The 24,752-nt window shown below is 35.7% G+C and overlaps 1 protein-coding gene and 1 non-coding gene across 6 annotated transcripts in view; both read left to right on the top strand.

Annotated features, from left to right (window-relative positions):
• TMTC2 (transmembrane O-mannosyltransferase targeting cadherins 2) overlaps positions 1 to 24,752 on the top strand; it is a 437,531-nt gene that overhangs the window by 225,313 nt on the left and 187,466 nt on the right. For all 5 annotated transcript variants that reach the window (XM_032346873.1, XM_032346877.1, XM_032346875.1 and 2 more), the window contains one exon: positions 13,323 to 13,437. In XM_032346873.1, the coding sequence (XP_032202764.1) occupies positions 13,323 to 13,437 (115 nt within the window). The remainder of the gene's footprint in view (positions 1 to 13,322; positions 13,438 to 24,752) is intronic.
• On the top strand, positions 9,438 to 9,587 carry LOC116594524. The gene has a single exon (XR_004287267.1). It is a non-coding gene; the product is annotated as a U12 minor spliceosomal RNA (small nuclear RNA).

The raw sequence follows: 24,752 nt of genomic DNA, 5'->3' as shown, positions 1-24,752 counted from the left end.
ATCTTTAGGGTAAATACCCAGTAGTGTGATAGCTGAGTCATAGGGTAGCTCTATTTTCAACTTTCTGAGGAACGTACATACTGTTTTCAGAGTGGATGCACCAACTTGCATTCCCACCAGTAGTGTGGGAGAGTTCCCCTTTCTCCACATCCTTGCCAGCACCTGTCATTTTCTGACTTGTTAATTTTAGCTATTCTGACTGGTATGAGGTGGTACCTCATTGTGGTTTTGATTTGTATTTGCCTGATGCGGAGTGATGTGAAGCACTTTTTCATGTGTCTGTTGGTCATCTAGATGTCTTCTTTGCAGAACTGCCTGTTCATGTCTTCTGCCCATTTTTAATCAGATTCATTGTTCTTTGGGTGTGGAGTTTGATAAGTTCTTTATAGATTTTAGATACTAGCTCTTTATCTGATATGTCATTTGCAAATATCTTCTCCCATTCTGTCAGTTGTCTTTTGGTTTTGTTGACTGTTTCCTTTCTTGTGCAAAAGCTTTTGATCTTGATGAAGTCCCAATAGTTCATTTTTGCTCTTGTTTCCCTTGCCTTTGGCGATGTTTCTAGGAAGAAGTTGCTGCGACTGAGGTTGAAGAGGTTGCTGCCTATGTTCTCCACAAGGATTTTTATGGATTCCTGTTTTCACATTGAGGTCATTCATCCATTTTTAGTCTATTTTTGTTTGTGGTGTAAGGAAATGGTCCAGTTTCATTTTTCTGCATGTGCCTGTCCAGTTCTCCCACCACCATTTGTTGAAGAGACTTTTCTATTGGACATTCTTTCCTGCTTTGTCAAAGATCAGTTGATCATGGAGTTGAGGGTCTATTTCTGTGCTCTCTCTTCTGTTCCATTGATCTATGTGTCTGTTTCTGTGCCAGTACTATAATGTCTTGATGATGACAGCTTTGTAATAGAGTTTGAAGTCTGGAATTGTGATGCCACCAACTTTGGCTTTCTTTTTCAACATTCCTCTGGCTATTCGAGGTCTTTTCTGGTTCTGTATAAATTTTAGGATAATTTTCTCCATTTCCTTGAAAAAATGGATTGTGTTTTGATAGAGATTGCATTAAATGTGTGGAGTGCTTTAGGTAGCATGGACATTTTCATAATATTTGTTCTTCCAATCCATGAGTATTGAATGTTTTTCCATATCTTTGTGTCTTTCTCAGTTTCTTTCATGAGTATTTTGTAGTTTTCTGAGTACAGATTCTTTGCCTCCTTGGTTAGGTTTATTCCTAGAAATCTTAACGATTTTGGGTGCAATTGTAAATGGGATTGACTCCTTAATTTCTCTTTCTTTTGTCTTGCTGTTGGTATATAGAAATGCAATTGATTTCTGTGAGTTGATTTTATATACTGACACTTTGCTGTATTCCTGTATGAGTCCTAGCAATTTTGGAGTGGAGTCTTTGGAGTTTTCCACATAAAGTATCATATCATCTGCAAAGAGAGAGTTTGACTTCTCTTTGCTGATTCGGATGCCTTTTATTTACTTTTGTTGTCTGATTGCTGAGGCTGGGATTTCTAGTACTATGTTGAATAGCAGTGGTGATAATGGACATCCCTGCCATGTTCCTAACCTTAGGGGAAAAGTTCTCAGTTTTTCTGTATTGAGAATTATATTTGCTATGAATTTTTCATAGATGGCTTTGATGATATTGAGATATGTACCCTCTACCGCTATACTTTGAAGAGTTTAGATCAAGAAAGGATGCTGTACTTTGGCAAATGCTTTTTCAGCATCTATTGAGAGTATCATATGGTTCTTGTTGTTTCTTCTATTAATGTATTGTATAACATTGATTGATTTGGGATGTTGAACCAACCTTGCAGCCCTGGAATAAATCCCACTTGGTCCTGGTGAATAATCCTTTTAATGTACGGTTGGATCCTATTGGCTAGTATTTTGGTGAGAATTTTTACATCTGTGTTCACCAAGGATATTGGCATGTAATTCTCTTTTTTGATGGGGTCTTTGTCTGGTTTTGGGATTAAGGTAATGCTGGCCTCATAAAATGAGTTTGGAAGTTTTTCCTTCCATTTCTATTTTATGGAAAAGTTTGAGGAGAATAGGTATTAAGTCTTCTTTAAATGTCTGGTAGAATTCCCCTGGGAAGCCATCTGGCCCTGGGCTCTTGTTTGTTGGGAGATTTTTGATGACTGCTTCAATCTCCTTACTGGTTATGGGTCTGTTCAGGTTTTCTATTTCTTCCTGGGTTCAGTTGTGGTAGTTTATATGTCTCTAGGAATGCATCTATTTCATCCAGATTGCCAAATTTACTGGTGTATAGTTGCTCATCATATGTTCTTATAATTGTTAGTATTTCTTTGGTGTTTGTTGTGATCTCTCCGCTTTCATTCATGATTTCATTTATTTGGGTCTTTTCTCTTTTCTTTTTGATAAGTCTGGCTAGGGGTTTATCAATCTTATTAATTCTTCCTTTCAAAGAACCAGCTCCTAGTTTCATTGATTTGTTCTATTGTGTTTTTGTTTGTTTGTTTCTATCTTCTTGATTTCTGCTCTGATCTTCATGATTTCTCTTCTCCTGCTGGGTTTAGGCTTTCTTGGCTCTTTTTTCTCCTGCTCCTGTAGGTGTAGGGTTAGGTTGTGTACTTGAGACCTTTCTTTTTTCTTGAGAAAGGATTATATTGCTATACACTTTCCTCTCAGGACCACCTTTTTTGTGTTCCAAAGATTTTGACCAGTTGTGTTTTCATTTTCATTTGTTTCCATGATTTTTAAAAGTTCTTCCTTAATTTTCTGGCTGATACATTCATTCTTCAGTAAGATGCTCTTTAGCATCGATGTATTTGAGTTCTTTCCAACCTTCCTCTTCTGATTGAGTTCTAGCTTCAGAGCATTGTGGTCTGACAATATGCAGGGAATGATCTCAGTCTGTTGGTATTGGTTGAGACCTGATTTATGACCAGGATGTGATCCGTTCTGGAGAATGTTCCATGTGCACTAGAGAAGAATGTGTATTCTGTTGCTTTGGGATGGAATGTTCTAAATATATCTGTCCAGTGTGTCATTTTAGGCCTTTATTTATTTGTTGAACTTTTGCTTGGATGATCTGTCCATTTCAGTGAGAGGGGTGTTAAAGTCCCCTACTATTATTGTATTATTGTTTATGCGTTTCTTTGATTTTGTTATTAATTGGTTTATATAGTTGGCTGCTCCCATGTTAGGGGCATAGATATTTAAAATTGTTATACCTTCTTGTTGGACATACCCTTTGAGTATCTTATAGAACCTTTGAGGATGATATAGAGGTTCCTCATCTCTTATTAGAGTCTTTGGCTTAAAATCTAATTGTTTTGATACAAGGTTTGCCAACCCAGCTTTCTTTTGATGTCCATTAGCATGATAAATTGTTTTTCACCCCCTCACTTTAAATTTGGAGGTGTCTTTGTGTCTAAAATGAGTTCCTTGTAGATAGCATGTTGATTTTTCTTTTTAATTCATTCTGATGCCCTGTATCTTTTGGCTGGGGCATTTAGCCCATTTACATTCAGGGTAACTCTTCAAAGATAGGAATTTAGTTCCATGGTATTGTGTGTAAGGTGACTGTTACTGTATATTGTCTCTATTCCTTTCTGGTCTACTAGTTTTAGGCTCTCTCTTTGCTTAGAGGACCCTTTTCAATATTTCCTCTAGGGCTGGTTTGGTGTTTATAAATTCTTTTCGTTTTTGTTTGTCCTGGAAGCATTTTATCTCTCTATTTTCATTGACGGCCTAGCTGAATATATAGTATTCTTGGCTGCATGTTTTCCTCATTTAGTGCTCTGAATATATCATGCCAGTTCTTTCTGTCCTGCCAGGTCTCTCTGGATATGTATGCTACCAATTTTATATTTTTACCATTGTATGTTACAGACTTCTTGCCCTGACCTGCTTTCAGGATTTTCTCTTTGTCACTAAATCTTACAAGTTTTACTAGTAGATGATGGGGGTGGGATCTATTTTATTGATTTTGAAGAGTTTCTCTGTGCCTCCTATTTTTGCTGCTTGTTCCCTTTGCCATATTAGGGAAATTCTCTACTGTAATTTGCTCCAATATACCTTCTGCCCTCCTCTCTCTTTCTTCTTCTTCTGGAGTCTAAATTCTTATATTGTTTCATCTTATGGTATCACCTATCTCTCAGATTCTCCTCTCATGGTCCAGGAGTTGTTTGTCTCCCTTTGCTCAGCTTTTTTATTCTCTGTCATTTGGTCTTCTATATCACTAATTCTCTCTCTGCCTCATTTATCCTAGCAGTAAGAGCCTCCATTTTTTATTGCACTTAGTTAATAGTTTTTTTGTGATTTCAGCTTGGTTAGATTTTAGTTCTTTTATTTCTCCAGAAAGGGCTTTTATTTCTCCAACAGCGTTTCTCTAATGTCTTCCATTCCTTTTTCGAGCCCGTCCACCACCTTGAGAATCGTCATTCTGAACTCTAGATCTGACATATTACCAATGTCCATATTGATTAGGTGCCTAGCCTTTGGTACTGCCTCTAGTCCTTCTTTTTTTTTTTGTGTGTGTGTGTGTGTGTGTGGTGAGTTTTCTGCCTTGTCATTTTATCCCGATAAGAATATATGAAAGACAGAATAAAATATTTAAAGGGTATTAAAGACCCCAGAAAAAATGTATGCTGACCAAAACAGAAGAGACCCTAAATCAGGGGGAAAAGAAAGGGGGTAAAAAGAAATTTTAAAAATCATATATATATATATATATATATATATATATATATGACTTGTGAATAGAACAAATCCACCCACTTGATTTTGGGTGTATTTTGGTCTGTTAGAAGAAACTGCAATCCAAAATTTTAAGGAAAGAAAACTTATATATACAGAAAAAATAAGAGTAATTATAATGAAGGGATAGAATATAAATATAAAGATGAAAATTAAAAAAAAATTCTAAAAAAGGTATTGCTAAGGTCTTTGGAGAAAAGAAAAAAAAGGAAATGGAGAGAATTTGCTCAGGCTGGAGACTAGAAAAAAGCCCTGTGCTAGATTTAGGGTATATTTTGATCTATTAGAAGAAATTGTATCCCAAAATTTTTTAGTGGAAAAAACTCTATATGTATACAAAAAATAAAGTTAGATACAATGAGGGATTAAAATATGACTGTGATAATGAAGTTTTAAAAAGATTTTTTTAAAGAAAGGTATTGTTAAGATAAACTAGTTAAAAAATATTAAAAGAGGAAAGAGGAAAAGTTTAAAAAATTAGAATAAGAACAAAATAAAATAAAATAAATTTAATTAACTTTGCAAGAGTAAAGAGTCATGGGCAGAAAGCCATGAATTTCATCTTTGTTTTCCCCTCCTCTGGAAGTGCGCTCTTCTCCATGAGTGAACTTGGTTTTGGCTGGATATTTTTGCTGATATTCTGGGGAGGGGCCTGTTGTAGTGATTCTCAAATGTTTGCCCGAGGCAGAGTCACACTGCCCTTGCCCTCATCCAGGCTAAGTAACCTGCTTGGGTTTGCTCTTGGGAGCTTTTGTTCCCTGAATGCTTTCCGTAGAGCTCTGGAGGTCTGCTATGAATATGGCGGCCTCCCAATCTCCTGCTGGAGGAGCCAAGACCTCAGTGTCTCATTCCTCAGTGTGCCCTCAGAGTAAAGCAGTCAATTACTCCCGTCTCCTTAGTCTCCAGCCCCACTGTGAGCTCACGCAGCCTGTGACCCAGCATTTCTGTCTCTGGCATACAGCCCCATTTGGGGTCTCCAAGCTCAGCAAATTCATGCCGCGCTGCTCTTCCGGCGGATGAGGGTTGGTCTCCCCAGATCTGCCACTTGTGGGGGTCCCTGCTTAAGGAGCAGTGGCCCGACTTTGCCACAGATCACAGTTTGGTAAGGCCAAGGTGAGAGCCCCTCCTCAGCTCTTTCTCTGTAGTCGGCTTTCCCGCTCTGATACCTGTGAGCTCTGCTACACTTAGATACCTGTGACCCCATGGGACCTGGAACCATGCTGTCCCTGTGAGGGCTCCATCCCTGCTTAGCCTCGGGTGCAACGTCCCTCAGTGGAACAGACTTCTGAATGTTCAGATTTTGTGCTCTGTTGCTGCACTGCTTGCTGGAGGTGGTCTCTCTCCCTGCAGTCTGTCTTATTGCTCTGGATTCACTTCTCTGCTCCTCCTACCTTTCAGAAAGTGGTCAATTTCTTCTTTCTGGAATTGCTACTTTTCTTCTCTTCCATCTCCTGTTGGGTTTGTAGGTGTTCGGAATGGTTTGATAATTGTCTAGTTGAATTCCTGCCACCTGATGTCATCTCAGTATGCTTATCCTCCACCATCTTGACCAGTTACCTCTGGGATAGCTGTTTTGTTGTTGTTTCTGGAGTGTTTTTGTTGTTGTTGTTCTTTTTTGTTGTTGTTGTTTTTTGCCCCTAGCAGTTCTGAGGGGATGATTCATTTGAATAATTTGTTTTCATATTATTCTTTAGCCCTCAATTAAATATGTAAAAATACTGAGTATTATGCTATTCTACTTTATATTCAAACTAAATATTGAAGGCGTGAGATAGCATTACATATAAATAGATTCTGATGCCTGGAAACTAACATATCTTCGTTCTTCCTGGTCAGTAACTTTTTGCTACTTAGGGAGTTAAGCACAGTTTTCTTGTCAGTGAATTGGGTATAATAATATATCTTGAAGGTTTCTTTTATTAGGTTAAGCTCTGGACACTGACAAGCATATAGCAAGCTTTAAATAAACGAAAGCACTCTTTATTATTTTAATTATTACAGTGAATTTTTAAAATTCTTTCTCTGCCTCCTCTGCTCCACTTTTTCATCTACCCTGTCTCATAGGGCTAGAAGAGAAGTCCATGGGATGGGATAGCAGTCGCCTCAAATGAGAGAAACTTCTGATCATATTCATTTTGTAAAACAAGTATAAAATGAGTACTCTGAATATTTTCAGATGCTATTGCAAAGAACTTTTAAAAACTACACTGAGATTTTAGAATAATTACATTTCTTAAACTTCAAATATTATATTATCTCCAGAGCTTAAAGTGTGAATTGGATTCATGTGCACACACTGTCTATTAAAATACAAACTTTCAAAGCATTGTGTATTTTTTTAGGCTTCATAATTTCTTGGATGAATTTTAGTGATTTTATTCTAGTAAAACTGTACTTCAACAAAAGGTACATTTATGAAATGAATGTATCACTGAAGTATATGGGCCTAAACATGTAAAAAAATAATGGAAGTGACATTAAATATTAATGAAAATGTAAGATCTTTATGTTCTGTTGGTCCAAAGTGTAATTACCAAGTGAAAATTTGAAGATAATCCCAAACATCTGTTTCTGATTGTCTTAGTACAAGAAAAAGTTTAGTAACTGTTAAACCCTTTATTCCTTGAGTAGGATATAGGATAACCCCATCTCTATTTTAAAAGAATGTGGGATGTGACCTTAATTTTTCTTTTCTCTCTTCTTTCCTTTCCTCCCCTCCCCTCCATTTCCCTTGTGTTCCCTCCACCACCCCAAACCCAGTTGCAGGGAGCTAGATTAATTATATTCCTAGGTTCATGGCCAGTTTGAACATGGCTGGGATGATTCCTGCAGCTTTCCTCTCTTCTATTCCTGTGATTATTCCCTTTTATCTCTATTCCTAACTTCTTTTTTCCTTTGCACCATGGACAACTGCTCTAAAGTACTTGATTTGCATCCTTCAATTTATAATCTATCTTTGTAAACTGCGTAGTGATATTTTGGGTGGGAATGAATTTTTAATATATATTTCTGGGTCTATGACACAGAATGCCTCTGGTGTTTTGATTCTTTGTCAGCTTTCTGAGGTCCTTTCATGTTACAGTGTTTACAGGGAATTTGCTGGTCCTCATTTCTGCATTTTGATCTCTAAAGTGTATGTCCCATGTGCTTACTCCCATGACAATGACATGTTGATTTCGTTCCCAGTGTCAGCCAACACTAAGAGGCTCTCATTAAACACCCTCTTACATGTTCTCTGGGAGTGGGATTGCTGGTTAGGGCTTGTCCTGGGCTTAGTGATTCTTGTTGATTGCATGGAGTTCTGTCAGATGGCCCTACAGGACTACTCTCACAGTCTTACATGGCCACTAACAGGATACAGGGCCTTCCCCCACAACCCAGCAGAACTTGGCTTTATCCAGTTTTCTAAATATTTCCAATCTCAAATCTTACTGTAATAACTTGTGTTTCTCTGGGTTATTGAAGAATTTGAATACTAGTTAAAATGCTTTAAATTTTTTGTTTTGTTTCCATTTTTGTTCAAATCTTTTGCCCACTTTTTTTTTCTGTTGTATTTCTATCTTTTTCTGGTTGCTCTGTTAGTTTTTTCTTTAAAGTACAGTGTCTTATTTACATTTTTTGAAATATCTTCTCCTAGTGTATGAATGCATATTTAACTTTGTCCATATTATCCCTCAATAATTAGAAGTCCTTAATTTTGAGATAATCAACTTCATAATTTTTAAAAACCTTTTGAGTTATATTTAGAGGTCTTTTTAAGAAGTCTCTTTTCCTTCCACAGAGAAATTCTCCTAAATATTCTTGTTAGCTTTACCTTTTCACATTTAACTTTTAAAACTATCTGGAACTTACCTTTGTATATGGTAACTATGGTATAAAAATCGTTTTTTATTTCTCTTATATTATGCTTAGAAAAAATTTGAGTTTATTAATAAACAATGTGAAAGTATTGATTGAAATTATATAGAATTTATAGATTAATTTTGGAGATTTGACATCTTTATAATGTTAAATTGTCCCACCAATGAGGCTTGGGAAATTTCTCTGTATTTTTCAAGTTTTTGGCTTGGATACTTCCAAATAGTCAGACTAGCTAGATTTAAAAATTGATCTGATATAAAAAAGTTGACTTGAAGTGATCAAATTTAAGTAATAGAAAAAAATATATAGCTGCACTGATTAATTCTATAGGATAATTATATAGATGTGAAATCATAACATTAACCTTTAAAATGTACTTTTTATAGTTCCGATTAATGTGTTTTCCTCTCAACCATATCTGTGGTAGCTAAATCTTCAGTGGTTTTTTAATTCAATGATTTTTTGCACTTTTGTTTTATCATTGAAAAATGTTAAATGAATAGCTTCTATGAAAAGAATTAGTATTTATTTGACAGCTAGTGGCATTTTAAAATTTAGGTCAGAATTCTGTAGGGCAGTTTTATATTTTTAGAAGTGATGGTTATATTAACATTGAGCTTTTGTAGCCTTGATGCAAGAATCAATCACATTTAAATTAGAATAGTGACAGCAGTTTTCATACCAAAAAACAAAACAAAACAAAACAAAACAAGGGTACAACAATTTTAGTGTAAATTTTGGCAGCTCTTACCTTAAATAAAAAAATAAAACCCAAAATTTATTTTGGTAAATAAATTCTATTTTGTGAAGAATTATAAAAGAAAAGGGATTTTGATGCCTTAAACTTATGAGTAAGGAGAACAATGATTGGGCGTGATACCAGAATGTTCACGGCCAATGTGAGATGTATTATTGAGCTGGTGAAGGTGGCCCTCAGGGTGACCTGCCTCCTTTGCTGGATGCCTGGGAGTCATGATCTGCCTGTGTTCTCCTTCAAAACACTGAAAGAATAGACTGGTAGGATGGTAATAAAAGTGCATGAGGAAAAAGAACAAGGCAGGGAAGATATTGAAAAGGAATTGTTTCATATTTGAGTATGATGAAATCCTCCATCAATGTCTTTCAGCCAAAGACATTCAGGAACATATTGATAGTAAAGAATTTGGCTTAATTACTACTCTCATTGAGGGAACATTACACTGTGGGGATCCTGAGGTTATATCATAAGATTTGAATTTAGGTTGGGTGATTTGGGAGAGGGTCTAAAGGAGCAGGACTCTTCTCTAGGTTGGATGCTAGAGCAATTCTGTGACTGGATAAAGAAGTCATTCATTTAGCAAGAGAGAGGGATGTTTGGTATTTTGTGGGTTTACTGCGGTCTTTTTCTTTTTTGTGTTTGGTAAAATTATGAAGTAATCTTGCTTTGTCTCACTTATAATGGATTCAAAATAATCTTTTCTCAAATTGGTATTCTGTAAGAATGTGTAGGGACAATTAAAAAAAAAAAAAAAAAAGTAGCCTGATTGTGAGTGTCTGAGTTCAGGACATCAAAGTCTACCCTTCTTCTGCTTTCTTCCTTCCTTCCTCTTTCATCCGTAAGTAGGTAAAATTGTTTTAAACATATATACTTAATTTGGGAATTTTCTTTTTTCATTTCCCAGGCACCCAGGGCAATGACTGAATCATAAGGATGTGAGAGACTTCTAGGCGCACAAAAAATAAGAAACTTGGCTTCACATTGTGGCTTTGCCTCAGATAACCTTGCCAGGGATTTTTAAGTCTGGGTTGTGTTCTCACTTTGAAGTAATCATCTCCCCTGCTGCCTGTCCCAGTGGGGGCCACCTTCAGTCCTTTGCTTTTACTCTTCCCCTTAGCTGGATTCACCAGTCTTTGCAAGGCTGGCTCCCTTATCTTTCCGTCCTTAGACATCACCTCCATTTCCTCCTTTCTAAGATAATCTCTGTATAAATTCACCTCATCCCCTCCATCTTACATGGCTATTTTGTTAGCAGTTATCATTAGCACTTACCATTATCTCAGTTAACTCATTTACTCTCTTGTGTGGTTGGTTCTTCCTTCCCCACTCCACTTCCCACTTCCAACATGAGCTCTGTGTGGGTGAGATCTTGCATGTACGTGCAGGTCCAGGTGGTGCCTGGTCCATTATCAGGTTCTCCACACCAAACAGGCGCTTAGCAAATACTGGTTTACGAATTGTGTATGTAGATGAGTGAACAAATGAATAACCAACTAAGTAAACATATATTCTAAACATAACTCTGTCTCTTGACTATTAAAGAGGCACTTACTAGCTTAATATTTCACTGATATATAAGTACCTGAGCAAAATGTCAATCTGTTTCTCTGGAAATATGCTTTAAAATTTTCAAAGTAGTTCTTTGCTATGTTTTTTTCAGCGTCTGTATTCTAAGACTCTGGGCTAGATGAGATAGTACTATAATGGTGTTTTCCTGGTGCTTCAATTAGTATTTGGAGGCATTTCTCTGGAATGATTCCAGTGTAAATAGAATTTCATTTACTAATGCCATAATCAGAGCAGAAATTTGGGAGAGGTGAAGTGTGTTGAAAACAGCCTGGCTGTTAGAAGTTTCCACAGAGCCATACTTCATTCATGTGGTAATGTTGGTGGCAGAGGAGGAAGGGCTAGATATAAAATACATGTGATATTAACCTTATTAAATTTGAAGATAATTATAATTTACTATATGCTTTTCCTACCATTTTGTATTTCCTGTTATTAAATGTAGTATTTGAATTTGAGAATATTTTAAGCTAATTTGACCATATTTTAATGCTAAGTTTCATCTTTCACTTCATGGATTCAGTTTTTCATGGATTTATAATGCCAAGGTCTGATTTGTAGTGTGTGAATATTGGTTTGTGGTGAAAGATGAAATGTGGTCTGAAAATGCTAGGTGGACGGTGGAAAAAGTTTGGAAGCCACCAGACTTGGATTGGAATTCCTGCTCTGATACTTTTGTATTAACTTTGCAAGTTCTTTAGTGTCTCTGAGGCTGTTTTCCTCACTTACAGAGCAGGCAGTGTATTTATGTATAGGACTGGGTTCAGAGCTCAGCGAGACGATCCATTTCAGGAGTGTGGTGTCGTATGTGATGTTATTAGGTGATGAATAATTGTACAAACAGTGCTTTCCTTCTGTTTTCCATCAGAGGAAAAAGGAGGTATATGACTTTCCAAATATAGAAAATTATTACTCTCTGTAGATGATATAAGGCCATAAAGTGTATTATATTTGATATTATTTCTATAAGCAAAGCTCGACATTATAAATTGTAAAAAGTATCAATCACGATAATATTAGTGATAATAGCAAATATTTGCTGAGTGTTCGCCACATGACAGGCATTTTCTTAACACCTTACATACATTAACTCATTTAATCCTCACCACAAAACCCATGAAATACTAATTATTTTTCCTGTTTTACGGATGAGTAAATTAAGGCACAGTGTTAAATTAGCACGGCACACCAGAGACTTTGCCTTTGCAAGATTAGGCACCTTTTTATGCATTAAAAATGGGTACCCCTAAACCCCTTCATTCCTCAGATATAGTCAGTAATTACCCAAGTTAATATACCTTGATACACATAAGCCTTCTTCTCATCCTTGTCTTCTACCTGGGAAGGATTCCAGTTTCAGGACTCTACACCCCATGTCCTTATGGTAAGGAAGAAAGATAATAGAAGTATCCAAGTTGGAGGTCCAGGTCAGCTTGAGAGGCATTCTATACAGACAGTGGTTGACAGTGTATCTTTGGTCTTTTGAATGTTGACAAATCATCATTACTTGGGGTGAAAAATTAAGAGCATACAGAAATTACAGATTTTATTTAAACATTATGTATGGCATTTCCTGGGTGGCTCAGTTGGTTAAGTGTCTGGCCTCGGCTCAGGTCATGATCTCAGGGTCCTGGGATCGAGCCCTGTGTCATACTCCCTGCTCAGCGGGGAGTCTGCTTCTCCCTCTAGCTCTGCCCCTCCTGCCTGCTTGTGCTCACATATCCTCACCTCTCTCTCAAATAAATAAATAAATAAAATCTTTAAGAAAGATAAATATTATGTATGAAAATAATGAGACGGTGGTTTTCCTACAAATAGATTTATTAGCAGAGAAGGTATAAAAGAATATTATATCTGAACAAATCATGTGTATTTAACCACTTTAAGGAATACAGTGTTTTACCAATATGTTCTGACAATTATTAAGCCTCTTTATTGCTTTGATCTTAGTTATCTTGCTTTTTGTCCTGTTCTTCCACGTCATTTATCAATTTTATCATGTTTGAATGAAATCTTTGCTTACTTTAAGATGATTTCTTACAGTTTCTCGTTCAGTAAGTATACAATAATTCCAGGCCAGGAAGACCCCTACCGAAATTTGAAAGAGCCTGAAGTCTTTGTAGGTGAGCTTAAGATAACATTGTTCTTGGCCTTATGATGAATTGCATATGTATATCAGCTTTGAGACATAATAATTACTTTAATTTTTTTAAGACTTTGATTGTATTTAATATCCTGGCTTGATGAAATGTTGGAGTATAAAGGAAATAAATTTTCCTTCTTCAGAATGTTTTATGAAGGTTTTCTCTCCCTGTGGTACTTCCTGATGGCCTGATATTATGTCATGTGTAATTGGATTGACGCTCAGCCTGAATACTTCTTTCTCTTCTTGGCAGCATGGGGTAACCTTGGAAATGTTCTGAAGAGTCAGAGCAAAATTTCTGAAGCTGAAAGCGCCTATAGAAATGCTTTGTACTACCGCAGCAACATGGCTGACATGCTTTATAATTTGTGAGTATGCATTACTTTCTCTGGTTTGGTTCATCTTTGAAACCTGTGGCGAGAGACTATTGATTTAACTGCTGGAAATGGAAATGATGATGGCTGTTTTTCTGAAATAGTCTTTTCATTAATCATACCCGTGAGAGTAGTAGGTGAATAGTATTGTGATTTCTTTGTTTGGGGCTTCTACATCAATATCTGTGCATATTGATATAGTGTGGTTGAGGGTTATTTTTTTTGTTTTTTGATGTACTATGTCATATAACAATGGGTTAAATGCTTGTAGTTTTTTGTTTTTTTGTTTGTTTGTTTAAGTTCCATTAATACTTAGTTGGGATCAGAAAAACAGGTTGGTATGTATAATACTTCATATAATTAGTATTTTCATGATTAAGAATAGATGTAATCCTCTAATAAAGAACTGTTTGTGTCAGAGTAGATATAGAACATGCCCTAAGTCTGGGGAGTTATCAATAGATGATGTGGTTCCACCTTCACCTCCCACCTCTCCCCTCCTCCAAAGGTACTGGTAATTAAGTTAGGATAATGGGATCATTTAGAGTATTTATGTATGTCAGGTTAGAAAAATCGCTAGGGGAATAATCTGCTGTTCTTGGGCTGGAAAGCCCTGGGTGGGGGGTACAGCAAGATATTAATGGAAACAGGCAAAACCTGAATCTCTTCTTTGTCTCTTATATTTATGACATTTTTTTGTTTGCAAGTAATAGAAACTTGTTCTAACTTTGCTTCAACACAAAAGAGAATTTATTAACTCCTGTAACTGAAAATTCCTGGGGTTGACTAAATGTAGGCATAATAAGAGGCAGTGTTTTTTGTTTCAGAGATTTTTCTATGTTTTGTGTCTGTGATTTCTTTTGGGTTCACTCCATTCTTTGTAGGACTCTGTCTATATCAATTGGAAAGATGAAAAAATCATACACCTTTGTAATATCCTGACCCTTTTCAAACTCAGAAGGAGTTGCGTTGGTGTCTCTGTTAATCCTGGGAAGGGTCTCTGGATGACCCTTCTGGGGTCATGTCTCCTCTCTTGAGGGAAACATGGGGGAGACGGGCAAGAGCAGTAAGACACTTCCTTTGCCAGGGACTCCGGTGTTGGACTCATTTAGAGAAGGATCAAGTCTCTGTAGGAAGGGACCAGGCATAATATGTTTACTACTTAGCTTAATGAATATGGTGTTATATTGATAGTATCAAACTGGTTTGAAAACTTATTTTTTTTTTTTAAAGATTTTATTTGTTAGAGAGAGAGCATGAAAGGGGCAAGGGGCAGAGGGAGAAGCCGGCTCCCTGATAAGCAGAGGGCCTGATGTGGGACTTGATCCTGGGACTCCAGGATCATGACCTGAGCCGAAGGCAGCTGCTTAACTAACTGAGCCACCCAGGTGCCCACAACTTAATTTTTAATATGTGTTTATGTTCTGGTTGCATCTAAATCTTTTGTAGGCTAAGTCTAAAAGAACAGAGAGGAAAAAAAATGAAAAGATGAATGAAAATAAACAAAATCTAGATTTTTAAGGGAAGGTAGATAGAATGAGCTCACTTTTAACTTCCTGTTCCTACATTTACCTTGTTTTGGACTTTGTAACACCAGGATCTCAGTCTCCTGGGCTATGATCTAAATTAGAACAGCATGAGTTTTGTGTTGATTTGCATAGTGTTTAATTTTCTCTTTTTTAACAGGAATGCTTTCAGTGGGGGAACACCTCCAGTTTGTACAGTCCCAGATTCTCATGTTCTCCTGTTTCATGCTTTACCGTGTATATACTACAATTTTTCTGGAAATAATTCTTTTTTTTTTTTTTTTTTTTTTTACTTGAATGAGTATAGATACTCCCACAAATGCTTTCCCCATGTCTGCTTCATCTGAATAATGTGTTGTTTCTTTATTACTGATTAATGACATTTTTATTTTATGAAAAAAGAAGTTACCAGTTTGATAAATTTGCAAATTTTTTTTTTTTTTCATCTGAAAGTAACATGTTCAAAGGGACCCCTTGTCTTGCAATATGGGATGGCAATTTTCTTTTGATGCCCATTCTTCACAGTTTTACAGAGGGGAAGGTAAACTGAACAACCCATGCTTCTTCACTAAGCTTATTTTTCTCTTTCTTACCCAGAGCCAGTGGTTTAAGGTTACCTACCTCCTGGTGATATCTGGCATGGGTTGAAAGAAAAGGGAAATCTATCTATCTAGGCTTACTTTTTGCTGAGAAGAGAAATTTATTCAATTAGACAAATACACTTTACATGTAATTTAAAACCTGTATCTTATAACTTCCTCTGTGGTCGTATATTTGAGCTATTATGGTAAAGGCAGACCTCCCCAAACCCAAATGAAAAATCCTGGCTGGAGAAGTGGTTATTAACAAGATAAAATTTTTTTCTTATTTATAAATGACATGTACAATTCCAGAATATTTTTACTAATATGGCAGTTTTTTTAAACTACACTTAACTGTTAGCTCAGATGGAGAGGCTTAAATCCCATAAGAAATGTTGCAATGATTTTCAAGTATTGGATTATAAAACCCATGTGATTGATAGAATTCTGATACTACATATATTTCAGAAGAGGTGAATTCTTCACTCATTTTAATCAACTGTTAATAAAATGTATCAAGATAGATATTTTACTACCCATAATATCATAAATATGTCTGATATCCTATGTCCCTAGGAGCAAACTTTTGTTTTTGATTTTGTTTTTTTCTGTTTATTTCCATAGTTAGGAAAGAAGCCAATTTTCTCATGGACCATTTAGAGACTATCTGATGAAAAGTTTTTCTTTTAAGATATATAATGCTATTTTCTTTTTTTTTTTTTTTTAAAGATTTTATTTATTTATTTGACAGAGAGAGATCACAAGCAGACGGAGAGGCAGGCAGAGAGGGAGATAGAGGGAAGCAGGCTCCCTGCTGAGCAGAGAGCCCGATGCAGGACTCGATCCCAGGATCCTGAGATCATGACCTGAGCCGAAGGCAGCAGCTTAATCCACTGAGCCACCCAGGCGCCCTGCTATTTTCTTTACATAATTTTGTCTGATACACAGAAATTGCTCCATGCCCTGTTTCAATTCTGAAAGAAAAAAGAAATGTGCTTTGCTCAGTTTAACCAGTAAGCTTAATGTGATATCACTTCTTTGTGGTGATAGCAGGCAATAATCACATTTCATATCATCAGTTACTCTTAAAGATGTTTTTATAATAAAAGGCTGAAACTAATGAACCCATTATATTAGTTGACTTGACGTACCCGTATATTTGTGAATTTTAGAAGCTTTTGGGAATCATAAGCTCCTGTTAGGTCCTGCACTTAACTTTTAATCAGTAACCTAGATTTTTTTTTTTTAAACATACTCAGTGTTTCTAAATCTACTTGCTTTGTAAACTACTGAAAAAATTTCATGTTGTTAGGAATTTATATTAGGAAAATAATCTGTAGATAGACATACATTATTATGTAACTTCAAAACAATGATGGGTATAGTGAGGCCAGACATGGGATGATTCTAAGAGGTCAGTGATAATCTTTAAATTAATCCCTGTGATTTTATTTTTATGCTTATATTTTTAAAATAGAACTGTGATATCTAAACATTGTTCTAGGTCCGGGTAGAAAGAAAAAAGGATGATTTGGAAAAATAATAGGTAAACAATAATACAAAGAATATGTTGTTGTATCTGAAGTTTGGGGAACATTATTACATTAAGAGATTTTAAAACTTTCAGAACTTTTTTTGGAGGATTAATATCAAGTTATATCTGGAGGTACAGACATACAGTTATACTGCCTATTTATAAAATGATAGAATAATTTTAATTTTTTTCTCTGGTAGCAGTTACTTGAATTACTTCTATGTGCCGAACGCTCTTGATTCTTTACATATGTTGTGACAGTTTGTCTTCACATGAGGCCTGCAAAATGAGGGCAGTGAAACTCAGGTAGTTTGTGTTGGATCACACAAGTAAAAGAGGAGCCAGTATTTAAATGTAAGATGTTCTGACTCTATATCCATGCACTAATAGTATTTCTTCTCAAGTTGGCAGAAATAAACAAGGGTATGGGGTAAAAAACCTCCGTATATATCTTTTAAATACGGAAAAAAAATAATAATTCAGAATACCTTTACATATAGAAATAAAATAAAATACATAGAGAGTATAATCTAATAGTATCAGTTATTATTTTTTTTTATGAAACTAAGTTTCCTGAACCTTTTTTTTTTTTAAGATTTTATTTATTTATTTGACAGACAGAGATCGCAAGTAGGCAGAGAGGCAGGCAGAGAAAGTGCTGGGGAGACAGGCTCCCTGCTGAGCAGTGAACCCGATGTGGGGCTCGATCCCAGGACCCTGGGATCATAACCTGAGCTGAAGGCAGAGGCTTTAACCCACTGAGCCACCCAGGTGCCCCAGTTTCCTGAACTTTTGCTATCGAGTTTTATTAGAAGGGTCATGTGTTCATACAACTGAACTAAGTTCAGGAAGTGGTACCGAAATTATTTTAAATTGTCTAAATCCATTATTACAATGTTTTGATAACACTTCCATCCATGCTTACAGATAACACTCATATAATGTAAAATTTGAAACAGTGCTTACGCACTTCTTAAAAAATTGAGATATTTGAAATATAATATTGTGTTGGTTTCAGGCATATAATATGATTCAATATGGGTATGTATTGTGAAATGATCATCACAAGTCTAGTTATATGTCACTGTACATAGTTACATTTTTTTTCTTGTGGTAAAAGCCTTTACTTGCAAATTTCTCTTTGCAAATTTCAAATATACAACCATTGTTATTAGCTATAGTGGCCATGCTATACACTAGATCCCCATAACATAGATATTCTATAACCACGTTTGTACCTTTTGACCCCTTCACCCACTTCACTATCTCCCCATTCTATAACTCCTAAAAACAACCAATGTAGTACATTTATCACACAGCCTTATCTTCAGCCTTTTATTCATATTGCTATATTCATTAAAATCTGGTAGTTTATACAAGTAATTTTAAGACCGGTTTAATAGATCTGTGTTATGATGTCGGTTTCTCTTTCCATGTATAATACTTTTCAGGGACAAAGCAGATAGACTATTGCTCAATGATTTATATTGTCAAAGTTTATAAATAAATAGTTGACTTTCAACCTGTAGTACTCACTGCATCTGAAGTATAATTGATTTCTAGCCTGAAAAATACTCAGCCATTTTTCTTTCATTATGATTATAGATTTGTCCTCGCAGTCTGTTCCAGATGATATTTAAACAAGTAATTCAATAGAGCATTGAATATTTCATTGGGTGTTAGATTTCACAGTGATGATAATAAATTTAATGTGGTTTAATCAATTCTTGATATGTTATATAAATAGAAGGGGTCATTTTTGTCGATAATAGAGATTTTGCCACCCTGAGTTAGCTGTCCATTTTGTTCTATGTTGTAAGAAACTGTGTCATCCTTTAATATAAGAAGTTGGGAAAGGAGGAATAAAATAATTTAAGGAAGTAAAGAGAAAATGTTAATGAAGTAGAATATGGAGAAACAATGGGAAATAATGAATAAGTATAAGAGAATGTTCTTTAAAAGATCAACAATTTCTGGGGCCCTTGGGTGGCTCAGTTAGCTGAGGGTCTACCTTCAGCTCAGGTTCTGATCTCAGGTTCCTGGGATCGAACCCTGTGTTGGGCTCCTTGCTCAGTGGGGACTTTGCTTCTTCCTCTCCCTCTGCGCCTTCCTTCCCCCTGCTTGTGCTCTCTCTTTCTAATAAATAAATAAAATCTTAAAAAAAAAATAAAAGATCAACAATTTCTGGCAAGGGTAATATAAGACAAAATAGAAAATCTTGAGTATATAACACAGAAAATGAGAAAGAGGCTACAACCAGATAATGGAAGCTTAAACTAATAAAATATTGGTTATACATATGAAAATCTTTGTGATATGATTGCTTTTCTGGGAAAATATAAATGATCAACATTAACCTAAGAAGAAGTAGGCAATTTGGAGAAATTTGAAAACCATATTAAAGAATTTTCTCCACAAGGAAACAAGTTAAAGCTTTTGACAAGTGAGTCCTGTCAAATCTTCAGTCAGGTGATGTTTCTTGTACCAGTCACACTTGTGAAGCTGGATAAATTGATGGCAAAAGGTCTGACTATGTTTAACAAATAACGGAGGAAGATAAAACAAAGGAAGATAATGACAACAATAACAACAAACATCAAAAACTAAAAAAAAAAAAAAATGCAGAAGACAAAAAAACAAATCCACTCACAAAAGCAAATAAACAACAAAAATAACAGGACCACAAGTTTTTATTCTTGTGACTATAAATATACATATAACCTAAAATTAATAAGGTGGCTGTAGCAGCATATTAAAAATTAAAACATCACTATCAGATGGGATTTATTCTAAGATTTATAGGGGGTATTCGGCATTACCATTCAGTTATTATACTCTTTCAATTTAAAAAGTCACAAGAGGAAAGAATTATGATCATCTCTAGAAATGCCAAGAAGCTTTGGATCAATGTCTGCTTCATAAATAATAGGTAAACTTATAAATATATAAGAATTATAATACTAGGAATAACTATGTACTTCTATAATGTAAAGAATGTGTACCTAAAGTTAATATCAATACTATATCTAATATTGAAGTACAGTGATCATTTCCATTCACATTCATTTTCTTGAGGTAGTGGCAGTTTCTTATTGGTCATTTTATCTCTTCATATGTAAGCAGTTCTAATTGTATTGATTTTATAATGAATTATGAAATCTGTGTCAGAGCAAAGAAGATCCCATTTATTGATATAAGTGATAAGATTAGTAATGGATATTAAATAACCTCGGCCTTAGAATTGTATAAGGGCATTTTAACTATTATCACAAAATGATTCCAGGTCACAAGGAGCCTTCTTGAATTACATGTCTAGAGTTGCATTTTCTTGCAATTTCAGAAGCAAACACATTTATATCAAGAATGGCTCATGTATTAGTTTCCCAGAGCTGCCATAACCACGCCACAAAGTAAGTGGCTAAAAACAATAGAAGTTGACTTTGTCGCAGGTCTGGAGGCTTATAGACTGAAATCAAGGTATCCATAGCATCTTGCTCCCTCTGAAACCTATAGGGGAATCCTTCCTTGCTTCTCTCCTGTGGTTTGCTGGCATTCTTTGGCATTTGTTGCTTGCATCTGCAGAACTCCACTCTCTGCCGTTGCCATCATGTGGTGGTCTCCCTGTATGCCCTTGTTTTCACATTCACATAAGGGGACCAGTAGTCAGATTGGAGGCCCACCCTCGTTAAATTAACAGCTTTTGTCTGCAATGATCCTGTCTCCAAATAAGGTCATATTCTGAGACTTCGGGGGTGAGGACTTAAACATAACTTTTTTGGAGGAGACCTAATTCACCCAGTAACAGCTGCCTGTCGAAAGCTTTAGTTTGAGAGAGATCATACGGTAGTTTCCCATGGAGGAGCAGATCAGGTGAAAGACGCCTTATGGAAAACTTTTCAGTAGATTCTCAATGAGTTTATGTATCACGCTGACAAGAACTCTTGGGGGAAGTAATTTGAGGATACAGCAGTGAGGGAAATGTGGGGTGCAGAGTTGTTACTATAGATCAGATTCCAGTGAGAGATTGACGGCTTCTTATGGGGTCAGGTTATGAGAACCCTTGAGAGGTGAGAAGAATCAGAGATTACAGAAGTGGTGAGACTACCTGACAGAGCTGAGCCATTCTTGAGCTCCTTTGCAAACAAGGCATGAGAAGCCCATGGATTGAGGATTGGTGGAAATGAGGCGGAAAGAACCCCTTGGCCACTGACTAGAGTTCAGGACAGGGTTTCCTGCCAAGTTCGATGGATGTATGTGGTGCGTGTGTGTTAAGGAGGGAGAGACGAGCAGTTGATATTAGGTAAGCAGACTGCTCCCCCAAAATAGAGAATTGGGAAGAGGATCTCCAACAGGAGTGCCTGGAATTGCTTTCCATTATGTGAAATAAACATGACTGAGAGGTTTTGGGTAAAATTTCACTGGCTTTAGGTCCATAGGACTCGGATACACAATTCTTTTGGCTCTTTACTGATGGCTGGAAGGAGGTAGGGTAGTCTACAGTAAACTGCTTGTTCTCCTGGCAAGAGCAAGGCCTACAACTTACTACATACTTTGTTTTAATTGATAATTTTCAGTAATCAATACACAAATACAATCTTGTAAAACATTAAAACGGTACTGAAGAATATGGAGTAAAGCATAAAAGTTTCTGATTGCATTTCTTACCCAGCTTTTCCCTGCTCTGCGAGATATCTTTTCAGATTTTTCACAACTTTTTATATACATGCAGTTGTACATATATTTTTAAACTTTTTTCCCCTGCATATATTTAGCACCATTGATTTTTAAATTTGTGTGTGTGTGTGTCAAAATTTGTATGACCCTCCCCATTTGGATTCACATTAAGTGGTTTCTACTGAGACGATTACTTAGCATTAATAAAAGCCCAATAAAATGGTTTCAAAACTGCTGATTCATTCTCTGTTTCCATAATTACAGGTAGAGTTGAACAGTTTTTCTTATTTTATTGTATCTTTGTAATTGTACTCGGAACTAATTGTTCATATTTCTTGCCTGGTTTTTCTGGGTGACATTTTTCTTGTTGATTTGTGTTTTGTTTTGTTTTGTTTTAAGATTTTATTTATTTACTTGACAGAGAGAGACACAGTGAAAGAGGAAACACAAACAGGGGGAGTGGGAAAAGGATAAGCAGGCTTCCGATGAAGCAAGGAGCCCCATGCAGGGCTTGATTGCACAACCCTGGGATCATGACCCGAGCCAAAGGCAGACGGTTAACGACTGAGCCACCTAGGTGCCCCGCTTTGTGGGATTTAAAATAAAATGCCCCATGCACTTCTACGTATATACATAAAAATTGGTTTTGCAAATATTTTCTCCTACTTTTTACTTTTTTTTTTATGCTTTTCCTATAATGTTTATTATACTTAGCTTGAATTTTATATTTTTCTATCTATCTATGTAAAACCACAATTCCTTTCACTTAAAGCCTCTGTATTTTCTGTCTCTATGAAGACCATTCACCGGATAATTTTAAAATTGTACATTTCTTAAATACTTTTAGAATTATTTTTGGGGTGTTTTTGTGGGGGAGTCCTTAATCAACCCAGGATATTTTTTGTATTAAGGCATAATCCTCTTTTAGTGATTACTGATGGGAAGATTCTTTTTTCTCCACATCCTCTCCAATGTTTATTTCTTGTGTTGTTGACTTTATCCATCTGACAGGTATAAAGCAATATCTCATTTTGGTTTTGATTTGCATTTCCCTGATAATTAGTGATGTTGAGCATCTTTTCATGTGTCTGTTGGCCATCTGTATGTCTTCTTTGGAAAAATGTCTAGTCAGATCCTCTGCCCATTTTTTAAATTGGAATATTTGTGGGTTTTTGGTGTTCAGTTGTAGAAGTTCTTTATTTTGGACATTAACCCCTTATCAGATATATCATTTGTAAACATCTTCTCTCATTCAGTAGGTTGCATTACTGTTTTGTTCATGGTTTCCTTTGCTGTGCCTTTTATTTTGGTGTAGTCCCGATAGTTGAAAATGCTTTTGCTTCCCTTACCATAGGAGACGTAGCTAGAAAAATGCTCCTAAAACTGATGTCAGGGAGATTACTGCCTGTGCTTTTTTTAAGGAATTCTATGGTTTCAGGTCTCACATTTAGGTCTTTAATCCATTTTGAGTTTATTTTTGTGTAAGGTATTAGAAAGTGGTCTAATTTTATTCTTTTGAATGTAGTTGTCCAGTTTTCCCAAAGAAACATATGTTGAAGAGACTTTTTTCCCATTATATAGTCTTGACTTTTTTGTTGTAATTAGCCTTCATAAAAGTGTGGGTTTATTTCTGGACCCTATTCTTTTCCACTGAGTTATGTGTTAGTTCTTTCGTGTCAATACCAAAGGCTGATTTCTACAGCCTTTTATGATATCTTGAAGTCTGGGATTATGATACCTCCAGCTTCTTTTTCAGTATTGATTCTGGATCTTCTGTGGTTCCATAAAAATTTTAGGATTATTTGTTCTAGCTCTATGAAAAATGTTGTTGGCATTTTGATAATGATAGCATTGAATCTGTAGGTTGCTCTGGGTTGTTATGGACATTTTTAATAATATTGGTTTTTCCAGCCCATGAATATGGAGTATCTTTCCACTTATTTCATCTTCAGTTTCTTTCATTAATGTTTTATAATTTTTGGAGTACAGATCTTTCAACCCCTTGAATAAGTTTATTCGTAGATATTTTACTCTTATGGGTGCAATTGTAAATGAGATTGTTTTCTTAAATTCTCTTTTTGCTACCCATTATTGTATAGAAATAGAACAGATATAATGTATATTAATTTTGTATCTTGCAACTTTATTGAACTAATTTATCAGTTCTAATAGTTGTTTTGGTGGACTCTTTACAATATTTTGTAATAGTATCATTCATCTAAACATAGTGAAAGTTTTATTTCTTCCTTACCAATTTAAATTATATATTTATGTTATGTATTTCTTAATATTCTTAGAATCTATTTTTGCTAATGTGAATTAGATTCCTCCCATTATATTTTAAATTGGTTATTCCTGATTGTTTAGGTTTATTTTTTCTAAATATGCCTAATTCTAAGTTTTTATTATTGTTGTTGTGGCTTTATCACATATCTGAATTTTAGTTGAAGGTTCTTTTTGGAGTTTTCCCAACTATATCACATTCTTTTTTGCTGAGAGGCTCCTGCACATACTATTTGTTTTCTCCATGTAACATTTTCCGCCATTTTCTCCCCTTTGACCTCTTTACCTCTCACTTCCCATTCTTTTTACCTGGATGATAATTTTATATTCTTTTTATATTAGCTGATGTGACACTCCCTGGGAAAATTTCCTGATACTTTATATTTTCAGAGTTGGAAGATAGGTACCCTCTGCAAATCTCACCATAGCAACTAATACTTGGCTCCGTTGAGTCTGGATCGTATTGTCTTTTTTTTTTTTTTAATTAAAGATTTTTATTTATTTATTTGACAGAGAGAAAGATCACAAGTAGGCAGAGAGGCAGGCAGAGAAAGAGGGGGAAGCAGGCTCCCTGCTGAGCAGAGAGCCCGATGCGAGGCTCGATCCCAGGACCCTGAGATCATGACCTGAGCCGAAGGCAGCGGCTTAACCCACTGAGCCACCCAGGCGCCCCAAGGATCATATTGCCTTTTGAAATACCATATTCCCATT

This window comes from Mustela erminea, chromosome 6, assembly GCF_009829155.1.
Source record: "Mustela erminea isolate mMusErm1 chromosome 6, mMusErm1.Pri, whole genome shotgun sequence".
Lineage (NCBI taxonomy): Eukaryota > Metazoa > Chordata > Mammalia > Carnivora > Mustelidae > Mustela > Mustela erminea.
This window is presented reverse-complemented; position numbering and strand designations above follow the sequence as displayed.